Source organism: Heliconius melpomene, chromosome 17, assembly GCF_056956725.1.
Source record: "Heliconius melpomene rosina isolate 202511_hmr_F chromosome 17, ASM5695672v1, whole genome shotgun sequence".
Taxonomy (NCBI): domain Eukaryota; kingdom Metazoa; phylum Arthropoda; class Insecta; order Lepidoptera; family Nymphalidae; genus Heliconius; species Heliconius melpomene.
The window spans coordinates 8,326,138-8,340,378 of record NC_140405.1 but is presented as its reverse complement, the minus strand read 5'-3'; the positions used below and the strand labels follow the sequence as shown (position 1 = coordinate 8,340,378).

General features: G+C 29.8%; 4 protein-coding genes across 9 annotated transcripts in view; 2 read left to right on the top strand and 2 right to left on the bottom strand.

Moving 5' to 3' along the window:
- The window catches only part of Hgsnat (Heparan-alpha-glucosaminide N-acetyltransferase), a 21,655-nt gene extending 16,935 nt beyond the window's left edge, over positions 1 to 4,720 (bottom strand). Inside the window, exons 1-2 of one of the 4 annotated variants that reach the window (XM_085200992.1) lie at positions 4,663 to 4,720; positions 1,248 to 1,420 (exon numbers count right to left, since the gene is read on the bottom strand). In XM_085200992.1, coding sequence (XP_085057118.1) covers positions 1,248 to 1,420; positions 4,663 to 4,705 — 216 coding nt within the window. In that variant the 5' untranslated portion in view covers positions 4,706 to 4,720. Of the gene's footprint in view, positions 1 to 1,247; positions 2,136 to 3,047; positions 3,335 to 3,363; positions 3,535 to 4,662 lie in introns of those variants that run through there. The other 3 variants (XM_085200994.1, XM_085200995.1, XM_085200993.1) reach the window with 3 other exon arrangements.
- On the top strand, positions 3,707 to 8,728 carry LOC146530145 (lipoprotein lipase-like). Its single transcript, XM_085200996.1, has 6 exons — positions 3,707 to 3,909; positions 3,991 to 4,166; positions 4,482 to 4,612; positions 5,736 to 5,917; positions 6,762 to 6,914; positions 7,193 to 8,728. Exons 1-6 carry the CDS (start codon positions 3,822 to 3,824, stop codon positions 7,537 to 7,539), a joined length of 1,077 nt encoding a protein of 358 aa, XP_085057122.1. The 5' UTR covers positions 3,707 to 3,821; the 3' UTR covers positions 7,540 to 8,728.
- The window catches only part of Pi3K68D (phosphatidylinositol-4-phosphate 3-kinase catalytic subunit Pi3K68D), a 22,925-nt gene continuing 16,730 nt past the window's right edge, over positions 8,047 to 14,241 (bottom strand). For both annotated transcript variants that reach the window (XM_085200990.1, XM_085200991.1), the window contains exons 30-32: positions 12,020 to 12,213; positions 11,719 to 11,864; positions 8,047 to 11,534 (exon numbers count right to left, since the gene is read on the bottom strand). In XM_085200990.1, coding sequence (XP_085057116.1) covers positions 11,271 to 11,534; positions 11,719 to 11,864; positions 12,020 to 12,213 — 604 coding nt within the window. In that variant the 3' untranslated portion in view covers positions 8,047 to 11,270. The remainder of the gene's footprint in view (positions 11,535 to 11,718; positions 11,865 to 12,019; positions 12,214 to 14,241) is intronic.
- LOC146530144 (uncharacterized) lies at positions 12,633 to 14,212 on the top strand. 2 transcript variants are annotated; one of them, XM_085200997.1, is made up of 3 exons: positions 12,633 to 12,787; positions 12,986 to 13,160; positions 13,316 to 14,212. In XM_085200997.1, exons 2-3 carry the CDS (start codon positions 13,025 to 13,027, stop codon positions 14,152 to 14,154), a joined length of 975 nt encoding a protein of 324 aa, XP_085057123.1. In that variant the 5' UTR covers positions 12,633 to 12,787; positions 12,986 to 13,024; the 3' UTR covers positions 14,155 to 14,212. The 2 variants fall into 2 exon arrangements, with proteins under 2 accessions (XP_085057123.1, XP_085057124.1); XM_085200998.1 differs by having other exon boundaries at positions 12,689 to 12,833.

The window sequence follows — 14,241 nt, the reverse complement described above, 5'->3', positions numbered from 1 at the left end:
TATTAATAAAATTCAATTAATTTTAAGATTAATAACAAAATAATTATCAAAATATATTATTGCAATCTAAAATACTCGTATATGTTCCACTCCATGATTCCAATATTTCAATACAAAATATTTCTAATTCCAAGGAAACTTAAAAACCGGGTATTTAATTTTCTTTCTCTATCCTCTCTTCTATTTTCCTCTAATTAACTATTGATAAAAATAATAATACGTCACCGTAGAGGAAAACATTCTTTGAGGAAAACATGGTTTGAGTTAGGCACTCTTAAGTCAAGAAACAAGAAGTAAACCATTGGAACTTATAGAATATGTTTTCTTATTATTAATCTATAATTAATGAGTTAAGTGATCAAAGTTGTAGTAGAAGCGTTGATAATTTCAATATTTTTTATCTAATATTTGATCGCATATTTCCAGTTTTTGTGTATTCTAAAGAAACCTCTAAGAAAAAATATCCATAACATAAAAAAAAAAATGTACCTAATATCTCTAACTCCTAAGCGTTCTTTACATTTTTAAATATATTACTTGTTTTTTTAGAAAATCATTCTCTGTTTGTTGCTTTCTAAGCATTATGTATTTAAGTGGGTAACGTAGGTAATTTACGCAATAAAAGTTCTCAGTTAATCTGTCCAATTATTTTAAATGTATGGCTTTCAGCATTCATAATTATATAATAATGATTCAAATGAATAGACAAATAAATGTCTTATATGATATGTAACGGACTCTACCACAAAAAGATTAATAGTAAAAGGAAAAAACCCGAGTAAAGATTATTGTTTAAATAAAAACAAAATGTTTTCTTTTATCGTTTATTACGAACATCAAATACATGCACTCAAGTGTGCCTATTTTTGATACAAACAAATATTATTATAGTTGGGACTCAAGAGGTGTCGATTGCAGCACTGAACCGAAGGCTATGTTATTAAAACTTCGATATAAATAGATTAACGGTACTTGACTAGAATTGGTCCTTACGGAGGAAAATAACAGAAATATTTTAAACTATTAAGCAAAAAATAATTAATAATATAATAATAGTTATTAATTTATAAGACTGACCTTGTCTTGTACCTACTTACAAATAGAGCCTTTTTATCCAATGTTAAATTATTATAATAATAACTTATGAATTTTAATTATTTAATAATTGTATTATTCATTTTCATATATTTTTATAAACTTCCTGTTTGTAAATTAAATATAATTGTAAACCAATTAACTTTACTTACCCTAAAACAATCGTCTGATACCGAGTAAACACTGACATCTCTGTCAGCCACACCGACCATGTAAGCCTGATCCATCAACAGGCTGCTCATGTTCAGACCCTGGAACTCCTCCACGCCAGGTTCCTCCAGCCATGGCTTCATCATACCCCGAAGCCACATCCAAGCGTCCTTGCCTAAATTGTGTTCATTCATAACAGTTTCATTCATTTTTTTTATAATAAAAAAAAAACACTATTCAAAAAACTATTTGAAATATAACTGAAATCATCGTTATAATGTCGCGTTTTTTTGCATGTACGTCTTAGCGACGGGCGTTACGGACTTGCACTGCCGGTGCCGGTGCCGGTATAACCGGTGCTCGCGTCTCGCGCAACATATTAGTAAATAATTGGCTTTCTACAACTACAAGTCGCTGGAAAAAATGCTGTGCACATTGTGATGACGTTCGTGATGCAAGTTTCCCGCGCAATGGAAATCAGTCTGGTTCCACGACTCCTTTAGGCTGGCTTGGCTTTTATAAAAAAACGTAGTATTACCAGTGTTAGCGCAATGTTGCTTAATAGGGAAATACTGCATTTTTTCCAGTGTATAAATAAATAATTTACTTGACGTGTGAACCTTTGGAGATTTTCAATTAATAAAACCACTTTATTTTGTTTTGCCATGCTTAAGTACTATAATAATTTTCCGTTTCGTGCTGTATCCCGTATATCCCACAGATAAGGCTGAGAGAACGTAGTGTTAAGGCACTCCGTTCCCCACTTTCCACGGAATTTTTCTGGCCTTGTTACCAAAGCGAAGAAAAAACATTAACAAATAATAAATAATTGCCCCGATTGGGGCCGAACCCATAAACATCCCATTTACTGAAACACTGCCACACTGCTACGACGGCCTCAACAACCGCTATTATAATAATATTTCTTTATAAAAATGTAAAAGATACTTCGTTATTCTCTCTACATTATAAAGATTTCATATTGAACATTATCGATGAAGTTACTTTGTATAATGAAACCAATCAGACCGGTAAATATAGTTCTATAAATACGTATAACTATTTTCCAATTAGCGCCCATGTATACAATGATCTTTTTTAATCCTACATATAACACACGAGCAATAACAAGATGTACATATTCAATTATAAGAAACATATATAAAATATAAGAGGCTCGTTGTGGCGCAGGGGTACAAAAAATATAAAATATAACATAAATGTACATATAATATTAAATATATAATATATTTAAATATACGTTGTATACCAACGTTTATTGTATATGTAAATCATTGAATATTTTTAATTTTTATCTCAATATAATCTTGACATAGTGACCTATTGTTCCTAAAGATATGGAGATATGTGTCGGTATGTCTGTCTTTATGCAACCAACAAGCCACACAGAAATTATGCCATTTGTAATTTAAGCAATAAACCTAAATTAATCAGTACTACATGGTAACATTGTATTATTATTAATTCATTTTTTTATTAAATCAGCTTCACACAGCAGCGTAGGCAGGGGAACGGCCGAACTGAATTTTCTGAATTAATTCAAATCAATATTTCACTTCCTCGAGTGGGATTGAACCTACAACCAGTCGCGTTACAGTCGCCACTTTGTACCCCTGCACTACGACTGGTACGTTTTTTTTTAATTTAATTTATTTATTATTCTTATTTATTTATGTATCACAATTCTACGTGATTATTTCATCAAATAAAAATAAGAGTAAATCGGTTCTCATCTATCATCTCTACTCTATGTCTATAGTGGTCAAGACTGGTATACGTACCTGCTTCAAGACTGGTATTAAACCAGATTATAGAAGTCACTTAATTAAAGTTACTAAGAGTAAACTAAAAAAGAGTATAATGTAAAAAGAACACTTTAAGCTATACTTGGATAATATTTTTTTTATAAAATTAATACTTCTTCTCTATTTGGACTTTTTTTTTATCCTAAAATGGTGGTACGGGCAACGAGTTGTGGTCGCCCTGAAGTTACTACAGATGAAAAGCTGAACATATTTGAGTTTACGAATATTCTTCTTCAGAATCAGATGATTTTTTTACCGAGTGACCAATGCGCAAAAGATCAGAAAACCTTACTTCACTCAATTGTATTGTACGCAAAATGTATATGTTAATCTTGCGGGTTGCACTGTCACTTTATTCTTTCCTCCACTTAAGCTTCAGGATTGCGGAATCTAACGCCGTATTTTGTAAATTATTTTCCAATTAGAACAGAACTCACTACTACCGCGCACACACGTCAATTAATTTTAAACAGATATCGAAAAAATTATACGAAGCATATATTTACTTAGCTCGTGAAATCTAACAAATTAATTGGATAAATGAGCAAATCACCAAATTATCAGTTTATACGTTGCGTGCAAACGTAGCTATTAAGACGAGCGCTTAAATTTCTGTTAAGAAGGTAGCCTTAAGAAAATTGTTCACCTGACCTTCTGTTTCGGAAACTTCACCACCAGTCAGTGCCGTGTGTTTTTGGTTAGCGGTCATTTGTATAGTATTTATTTTATATTTAAATATCTTAATTAAACATGAAAATATTTATTGTTTTGCTCTGTTTGGGAAGACTGAGTTATGGGACTCTAGACACTGGATATCCAGCAGGGCTGATGGCAGAATGTAAGTTATTTTATTAAAATATTTTTCTTAAAACAAAATTCCAAGATTTTTTGTTTATTAAGAAAATGTTAATTTTCCTAGGTCCCGGGATGACCAAAAATACAACCTTATCGCAAAAAACAAGGGACTCGCTAACTGTAGTGGCGTTGAAACCCAGTGACAGCTGGCTCGGCACCGAAGAAAAAATATGTAAGCTGAGCCATAGTGGTGTAGCGTGTGTAGCAAAGCATTTAAATTTTAGAAAAAGAAAAACTTTGGTAAGATATATGTAATTGTATTCATAAAAGTCTTTAGTAAAAAAGTAATCATCGTAATAGTATGGGTACTTATCAGTTAATTTCTCAACTTTATTAATTATTAAAAAATGCGTAGATTTAATGAAATTAATATCAAAAATTTTGGCCTACGGTCGCTTGGGGCAGAGAAAAATGAGGCTTCAATATTATTTCTGCATTTTTTTAAGGTTTACCGTGTTCACAAAATCTTTAAGCCCGTAAGCTTACGATTATGAAAAAGATAACTACTAGGTACCTACTACAAAAAATAATTTATTGATTGAATTTCTTTTTTAGGTGTTTATAAGCGGATATTTGGACGCGTCGTTTTCGCCTATAGTCCGATCTACAGCGATGCCGTATTTGAAGCGCAATTATAATGTGATAATTATGGAAATATACCCTATACTACACAGGAGTTACCCAATGTATGTATGAAAATATCTGAATAAAATAGTTTGTTTTTAGGGTTCCGTACCTTGATTTAAAGAAAAGAATCCCTTAGTTGTTCCTCTGTCCATCTGTCACGACCATTTATCTCAAGATCACGTGGAGATAAGAAGCTGATATTGATATCAAATATTTAAGTCTACGGTCCCGTTAAGCAAAGGAAAATGCAAACTTCTAACTCAACGCAGTCAAAAGATACGAGCATTTATGCATCGTTTTCTGCATTTTGTACGAATTTCTCTGCATAATCAAAATCAATAGGCTACGTTACGTGGACCTACTCAGCTATGAAATTGGCATGAAGTGAGAACTTATAATACAAATTAAAGAAAAGTGAAAATTTATATATATTTCAAAGAAAAAATCATTACAATCTTATATTTGTATCTAGTTCGTTTAATAAAAAATAAGTGTATAATGCTATCGCATATACACTTATTTTTTATTAAACGAACTAGATATGTATCCGTAAATTTAATGAAGTTTATCAAATTTATTTGCCGCGTAATCTCTAGTTTAGGGTATAGGGTATTTCCCGAAGACCTCTTCGTACAACTATGTTTAGCGAGAAGTGAGAACTAGCACTACAAATAAAGAAAATTATTGAAAAACAGAAATTTATATTACACATAAAAACTATTACAAATTTATAATTTCTGTTCATTTCTCGTAAACTTAAGTTAATCAACTTTCATAAACTATAGTTCCCGTTGACCTACTATTCTGAAATTCGTATGGAATCCTCGATGGGATGGGAGAGTCCACTCGAACGTGATAGGTTTCTTTTAATATCCAGGTACAATAAAGAGAGTAGAGACAGATAAATGGAATCATTATATATTAATAACTAATATTAATATTTAAAGAGATTGAATATCGTAAATTAGATATAGTTTGTTTAATTATACATATTACAAAATATACATTAATGTACCCTACTTACTCCATCGAGTAGTTTTTAGATTCGTTGCCTATAAATACAAAATTTCGATATTAAAAAAAAACGAGAATGATGTAAGACAACATGCCTTGAATTTTGTTTAAATTAAAGATTGCAAAAGATTTATATAGAGGAATTTAAATATGCAATACTTTTTATAGAGCAGCTCGCCTTACAAAGCCGTTGGGTATAATGCTGGGAGACTTTTTAGCTCTCTTGACATATAGAGGACTAAAACCCGATAAGCTAGAGCTCCTCGGGGGGAGTCTGGGGGCGCACATAGCTTATTTTGCAGCTACCAGGTATCGTGTATTAACACATCTGAAGCCATCGAGGCTCACGGGTAAGCATTTAGAAGTATTTAGTTAATTTATTAATATGTATGGAATAAAGTTTTTTTATGGTTTTTTTATGATATTTTATAATATAAAATCATAGCATGACACGTCATAAGACGCGGAGAGAACGTAGTGATACCACTTCGTATATAAAAATAAACGGTAATAACTGTATCACTTCTATACAGTTATTATAGTATATTTTATAGATATGATATAAGTTAAACGAAAGAATAGAATATTTATGTTTTAAAAATAAAATTAAGTTAAAAGGCTTTTATACGGGGGAGATGCGTCAAAACAAAAAAATATAATTTTATATATTTATCAGGTAGCTAAATATTTACACATATACGCGCATAATAATAATAATAATACGCACATATTTATAAATAATTCATGAACGTAAATTGAAATTAACGCAAGGAAATGAGCTCGTACATTAGAAGTAGTTTCCGTTTAAAAAAAATTTTGTTCAAGGCAAAACGGTAAAATTATACAAATGGTAAATTATTAATATAGTGTAATAATAATTGTTTATCTTCACATATTAATGAAATTTGATCCTTTGACTTCGAACACAACAAGCAATGTCGATATTGTAATAATTCAAGTTATCATAACTGGTACTGCCAAATAGGTATCGAAATTAAAAATTATGTAAAAATCGAAAGTAGTGAGATTGATACTTTCTCTTCATTATAACGTAAGAATCAAAATATGACGCCGCTTTAGCAAAAAAGTAATAAATAATAATTCGCCTGTGACAGACTTAATTACCGACATCTTTTTCAAAAAATTTATATGTAAGTACCTTTACATTTTTTTTATAAATGTCGTATTTTCCAGCTCTAGACCCAGCGGGTCCATGTTTCCGAACACTACCCCGTTCCGAACGGTTAAATTCCGACGCGGCACATAGAGTGGACGCCATTCATACAAACATTGATGGATTCGGATTAGCTGACCCGGTCGCAGATATCGATTTCTACGTAAATGGAGGTAACAACATTTCCTTCGGTATATGTAATTAAATATTAAATAAATATAACATTGTAACATAATCAAAAAATATAATACATACTAAATAATACTGAAAAGCAATACAAGGAATATGTTTTGTTCTATGCTGCATGAACAAAAAAAAACTTTGAACACAACACTGCTTAACTAGACTATATAAAACAACTTGCACAAAACTTATTAATAAAGTACCTATATTGGAGAACAATAAGCAAGAGAAATATCCAGTTAATGATATTTAATATATTGTCTTTCAGGTGAATTCCAACCAGCGATGTTGTACGACCACCTCCTCCCTTGCTTGCAGCTCTGCAGCCACGTCAGATCTGCCATATATTGGTTAATATCACATTACGAACCACAAAAGTTCTTAGCAGTCCAATGCCCATCGCTGGCTTCAGCGAGACACGGGGATTGCTTTAAAGGGAATCCACAAGTCAATGTTATTGGACCGAACACAAATTTTACTCGAACTGGCATTTATTATTTACCTACGTTAGCTAACATGCCTTATTACATGGGCTTAGATGGTTTAAAGCCGAGGAAACATGGTGTAAATCATTATTTGTATAAAATAACTGGTGACGAAGATATTATTGTATAATTGTATGTAGCGTTAACATTATACAAGTATATTTTTGTATTATGATTGTTTGCCATGACACGAAGGGCAACGTCAGATCCGAAGGTCTTTGAAAGAGAAATATGTAAGGAGATCTATAAAACTTTCTGTCCTAGATAAATTAAGTATAGTGAAGTGATCAATTTAATGATTACAAGACATTCTAATATATGCTCATATAATATCGTATTTTTCGATATTTTCCATCGACCTAGCGTCTGTAACTAAAAAATATCGAAATATTTATACGATTTCCCGTGAAATATTTCAAATTTCGTATTACTGATACCTTTGAATATCACATGTGTGCCATCAATGAGTTAAGTGAATAATCTTGCCTACATATATTCGGTTTGTAGAATAAGATCGTTATTCTATTTTTCATAATGTATTTTTTAAATATAAAAAGATTTAATTTTATAAAAAATCATCGATACTATCAATACTTACATACTACCAATTACAAAAGTGTAAATCAATACAAAACAATTTTACATCGCAGAAATTTATTAAACATCAATACAAATAACATACAACAAATCGCCTATTATGTTTCCAGTAAAATATTTCACGCAGTACAAAACCTATGTACTACATATATACAGGAGCTACAAAAAGTTTAACGCAAAAGTAACGCTCAATACTAAATTTGAGCAAATACTGGAAGCCTTGAGGTTAAAAATGGCAGATGCCAAGTATAAAAAGCGATATATTTATTGTAAATTATGTTTAAGTTGGATATGTATTAGAAAATTCAATAATTTAGTCTTTTTGACGTGATTGTTTTGAAAATTATTTATTTGTAATTTTTTTAAAGTAGTTTTATAATAGAAAAGATTGTCTATAATGAACAAATATGCACATTAAACAAATAATTACAATAGTAAAAAAATAAGTATAATGTTGCTTAGGCCAATAACTTATATAAGACGTATTTAATTGATAATCTCAAATTTAGAGCTAAATCGATTTTTTAACACATACCCAACATTAAACACACGTTAAATATTACAGAAGATACACAGAAGTCCAATAAATACTTCTAAAAATATATTTAACTCATAAAACAATAAGAAAGTAACACACGCGTAAGTTATTACAGAATTTGTTTAAAATATATTCAGTTCAGATCTGAAAATGTATACAAAATTAAAAATAATGCCAAAGAAAATAATATTACCTAATCCTATTATACAAATGGTAAAATCAAAGCAAGTTTACAAAAAATGAAAAATGTTTACAAAAATATTATTATTTATGAAATCTGTATAATTATAGTCCAGAATTACAATTTATAAGTTATTAAATCGCATTAAATTTTCACACTATGTTTAATACTATGATATATTATTAATTCATGATATTGTTCTTTATATTGTTTTAACAAAAAATGTAAGCATATTAAATATAAATATTCGTAAGAAGCGAACTATGAAGCACCACAGATTATAATTAAAAGTAGTTTTCATCAGATTAAGTTAAAATAAAATGAAAACAATTTGGAATGTGAGAATAAGCCAATTTATCAAAAATTGCATTATATATTGTAATAAGAACGAGTTACTTTAAAATAACTCCAATAAAATTATTTAAAGCTTATATATAGTACTTTATTTAACATTTTAATGGGCATTGTGACTTGAAAACAATAATTTAATCAAATAATTACAGTTGATTAATTTTATTTTCATAAGTATACAAAAAATTGTATTGACCAATTTTAATATATAACTTAATTACTAGAAAATTTTATTTATAAGATAACAGTTGCCACCTAAAAAAGTACATCAGAAAAAGCTCAAGGAGTTGTTAACATAAGCTTTTTATTTAAATTAGAAACAAAAAACAAATTATGCCTTTCGATTATCTGATTTAACTATAAATACAGATTTATTAAATGATATACAGTTTTGATGAAAAATTTTGATAAGACTGTATTTTAAAATCTAACTAAATAAGTAGATATAATTTAGAATTGCTAAATTAGTTGAATTTTTATCATCTATATTTGAAAGACGATAGAAATTAGAATTGATTGTCTGTTAGGAACATCATATTGAATAGTTTGCAAATTTTATAAGTAGCATATGAAATTGTTTAAGAAATATAATTAGACTATAGGCAGGAAAAAGTTATATAAATAATATGATCATACTAATATATTATTATTATTATGTATAGTAACTTAGTACATATATATATTTTTAACAATGAATTTAAATAAATCTAAACTTTTTCACTCTAAATTTATAATTTTTAGCTAATCTGTTGAATATATATTTAATAAAAAAAAGTTAAGACTGGAGTATAAATTATATAACAGTATGAGAATAAATAATATGAAGAATTAATATATAATTAAAATTTATAATTTGTGCCTAATAATTTTAAGACTTGAATTAAACCTTCCAAGTTGAGATGACTACTACAATTTATTCTGCTAGACGTTTTACAGTTGTTTATAAAATATAAAAATTATTTATTATTTTTATCTCTCTTTATGTACATAAAGAGCAGAGAAATTATTATTTACTATTATTTTATAATATAATAATTAAAAGGAATACTGCTAATATACTTATAGTAGAATACTATCGTGAAGTAGGTAGGTATGTAATTAAGTCACAGGACCAACATTCAAGTAATTATTATTGTAGATTAGATTTCATATGTATTAAATATATCTTTTATGCTTTTAATAAATAGGAGTATTTTTTATTAATTTTGGTAAACAGTGTAAAAAGTACTGGAAATATACTTTGAAAGAAAAGCATTTGGGAAATAATTCATATAAGTTAGAATTTATAATATTGATCATTAATTTTGTTTATTTTATATATACAACATTTTTTAAAAAATATTAGTTAAATTAATGTTACCAACTGAAACGCAAGCAATTTTTATTATTATCGAAGTACAGTAATAATATGATTACAATGATATGGTCGTTTATATTGTGATAATATTAAGGTACATTTCACTAGAAAGCATTGAAAAGTTTATTTTAGTCCCAAATATTGAATATCTAAGTTTATATACGTTACTACTGTTAAAAAAGACCAGCAATTAAAGCTAAATCTAAAATATTCATATAAAAAGTGGTTACACGTAAGTGTTTCAAAAATTGGTGCTACAAAACATTTGATTTTAAGATATATCCCAAGATATGATTGACATTATCTCAAGATCAATTTTCAGACTCCATTTTTAATTCACCTTTGGTAAATTTGGAATTACTATAAATAATAAAAAAAAATATTTTACCTACAGTATGATGTAATATATCTATTATAAAGCAATACACAAATACAAAATATTTTGGCTACGATTTCCTGCTTACTAAATATTCCTTGGAGATCTATCTATCTAGACATCAATATCAGTCTAAGTTTGCGCTTTAGGTACCATCCATAAACTACGTCACACCAAAGTCACAGCTGTGAGATTCCCTACCTAGTGTGACGTCACATATTTTGCTATTTCACATCAAATTTTAAGCAATCACCCAAATTACTAAATTAATAGAACAGTTCCGTATACTGTTTGCTTATTATATTTTGAAATGTGATGTCACAATATCTAAGACGCTCTCCACTCTTAGTCCCACAATGTCACACTTCGAATTAATATGTGACGTTATTTTTGGATGGCCCTATACATTTGACATATTGTCATATATCCGTGCTCCATATAGCAGAGCGAGAAAGCAACAGTTACCTTGGTATATACTCTAAAGGATACCAAGCAACAGTTTCCTGTCTCAAATTTAGGGAACCTAGCGGAATTACAACACCACCGAGGAACTGATTCTCTTGTAGTGAATCATAATGCCACACTGTAGCTTGTAAGCTGCGGTTCTTAACCACGTCCAACGGTAAGCGATATTCGAGCATCTCCATGAAGGATGGGTGGGAGTTGCGTTTTAGTACGCGTGTTTTTCGTTTAGTTTCTTTGCTTGGATCGGGGACTAAGTACACCTGTAAAATCAAAGTTTATGAATAATGAATGAAAGTATATTATAAAAAAAAACATTTTCACAATGTCGAATTATTGTTATTATAAAATTAGAATTGATTTATATCGCATATCCCAGTACATAGAAAGAGCTCGGTTCATTCAAGTTCGTTTCCTACCCGCTGGTCTCCATCTCCAGGTACTTACCTTGACGTAGGGGTTGGGCGGCAGGCCCTGCGGCGTGACGGCAAGCGACTGCGCGTGCAGAATGAGCACGGAGAGCACGCCGCTCGCGTACTGCACCGACAGCTTCAGCGACCCCGACCCGCTGCTCTCCGCCTCCACAGACTCACCTGGTATGAGACAATTCAAATAATGAGATATAAAGAAGCGATTTTTTTTTCAAAATAAAACTTTTATACGACAAACTTTTTCTTTTTATTACATCAAAAATCGTATTCTACAAGTGTTAAACACTTAATAAAAGAAAATTATACCATTCATTTACCTTTCTTTAACCTCTGAGGCTCCACATCTTGCTGGTCTCTCAACAATGGGTGGAAGAATGTATAGACGAGATCAGAATGCGCTATCTCATCAGCTAAACTAAACAACGACGTGAGGAATGCTTGTACATCACTAAATCTCTTTTCGGCGACTTGTCGTATGTTAGATCTGCCCACATGGAGACCAGAAGGCAGACTGAAACATAAATTAGTTAAAATTTTAAATTTGATGCTTTCAATGACATTTTTATAAAAATAAAATGACATAAGTATATAAATAAGACACATTACAAATAATAATATTAAATTAATCAAATTACAAGTTACTTTAATGCAAGATTGTTTAAAATGGTTATTAATTTATAAATTAGTAAATTTTTTTTTTTTTATAAAAACTAAAGTATTATAGATGATCTCATATTGATAAATTATATGTTCATAAAACTATTTAAAAATAAAAAATAAAATAATTAAAAAATAATTAATAATATAACTGATATAAACTTATTCATAGAACTATGTCAATTTTGATATACAATCTATTAATCCCGACATGTAATTAAAGTATCACATATAGTGTATGCGATAGATGACGATACATGGATCACGATTAGCTGAAAATGTCGATAAGATTACAATTTATTTTCATACTTGGCGCTATCTAATCGCAACTGCCGCAAGTAGTCGATTTAGTGTTAGAGAAACTGTGTGCAGAAAGCAAACAAATATGTTAAAATCTAAATAAACCGGCAAAACCCGATTGGAATAAAGTGAGTGTAATAAATATACACTATATATATACAACATTTGTTAAGGGTAACATGTGCATGTATTTTGGCTATACTTATTATAAGGGACTAAATATAAGTATTGAGTAATAATAATGATAAGAAATAATTAATCAATTATTTTAATAGTAATAAACTATATTGTTGTGTATTTTTTTATAATTTCGCACTGTGTTTTAGGGAATTTCATGCAGCCTATAGGATTAGGTATACCTAACAATGCTGAGATTTAAAGGATTCAGAGCATCCTTTAATCTTTCTTCAGGGAAAAACAGTGGCATTGAAACCATTGATAAGTTCCCAGGAGTGTCGCTTACTGGTGCATATAAGATTAATCAGAATGAATTTATTGGCGGTAAGTATTATTTATTTGTGTGTTTTAAAATGTTTGGTAATACTTTATTTTGAATCTATCAATAGAAAAAACGTTTATGTTGATATATAAATACATATTTTTCATATTGATATAAAATAAGGGCGATAGTAATTTACAATATTGGACGCTTTTAGGGAGTTTAAGGGACCCAGATCCTCCAAAGAAAATCACACCTTCTATGATAAAATTAAAATCTTCAAGTGTACAACCACTTGAAAGACCTTCGAAAAGTACTAGCGATTTAAGAAATCCAGCACCAGAAGCAATAAACGTGCGCAATAGCACTCCTAACATTTCACAAGTTAATAATAATCAACTCACAAAAAGCCAAATTAAAGAACAGAAAAATTTAGAAAAGAGACGCTTAGCTGAACAAAAAAATGTAGAAAAGAAACGTTTAACAGAGCAAAGAAATTTAGAGAAGAAACGTTTAGCAGAACAAAAGAACTTAGAAAAGCAGCAACTAGCGGAACAGAGGAAACGCGATAAATTAGCCGCTCAACAACACAGAAACGAGGAAAAATTAAGAAAGCAACAAGAAAGACAGGCCCAAAGCGTACAACAACCGTCAGATAGAAACAGAAATGTCCAAAAGAGAACTGCTCCACAACCTACAACCCAGTCAAATGTACCAACAAATAGGGATCCAGTATCATCAGAACCTTCAAATCGTCAAAGCAATATAACTCCAAAAACGCAATCATATTCCACAAATACTCTAGAAAGTTCTATAAGCAGAAGCAGCGGACCACCACCTTACGCTTCACCGGAAACCGTACCAAACAGAAGTGATGATACAGGAAATACTAGATTCGCTAAATCAGACGATACGGGCAGTTGGGATTTAATATCTCAACACAGACAGCAAATCAATAGACCTAAAGTAACTAAAAGTATGTCGAAACAAACGCATTTGGATTTAAATTATAATGTTGGCAACACCACAAATAAAGAAGATAACAGTGAAGCATAATGATATTAAAAATTATGTATTGTGTATTTTTTGACTGATTATATGTAATAATGAAATATTTATATTTTATACTTTATGTTTATACTA

What these genes read in the sequence shown, in the direction of transcription:
- LOC146530145 (XM_085200996.1), top strand. Translation starts at nt 3,822, where the DNA reads ATGAAAATATTTATTGTTTTGCTCTGTTTGGGAAGACTGAGTTATGGG. An exon ending in AGCAGGGCTGATGGCAGAAT is followed by an intron (nt 3,910 to 3,990) that starts GTAAGTTATTTT and finishes TAATTTTCCTAG; the next exon opens with GTCCCGGGATGACCAAAAAT. An exon ending in TTAGAAAAAGAAAAACTTTG is followed by an intron (nt 4,167 to 4,481) that starts GTAAGATATATG and finishes TTTCTTTTTTAG; the next exon opens with GTGTTTATAAGCGGATATTT.
- LOC146530144 (XM_085200997.1), top strand. Translation starts at nt 13,025, where the DNA reads ATGCTGAGATTTAAAGGATTCAGAGCATCCTTTAATCTTTCTTCAGGG. An exon ending in TCAGAATGAATTTATTGGCG is followed by an intron (nt 13,161 to 13,315) that starts GTAAGTATTATT and finishes GGACGCTTTTAG; the next exon opens with GGAGTTTAAGGGACCCAGAT.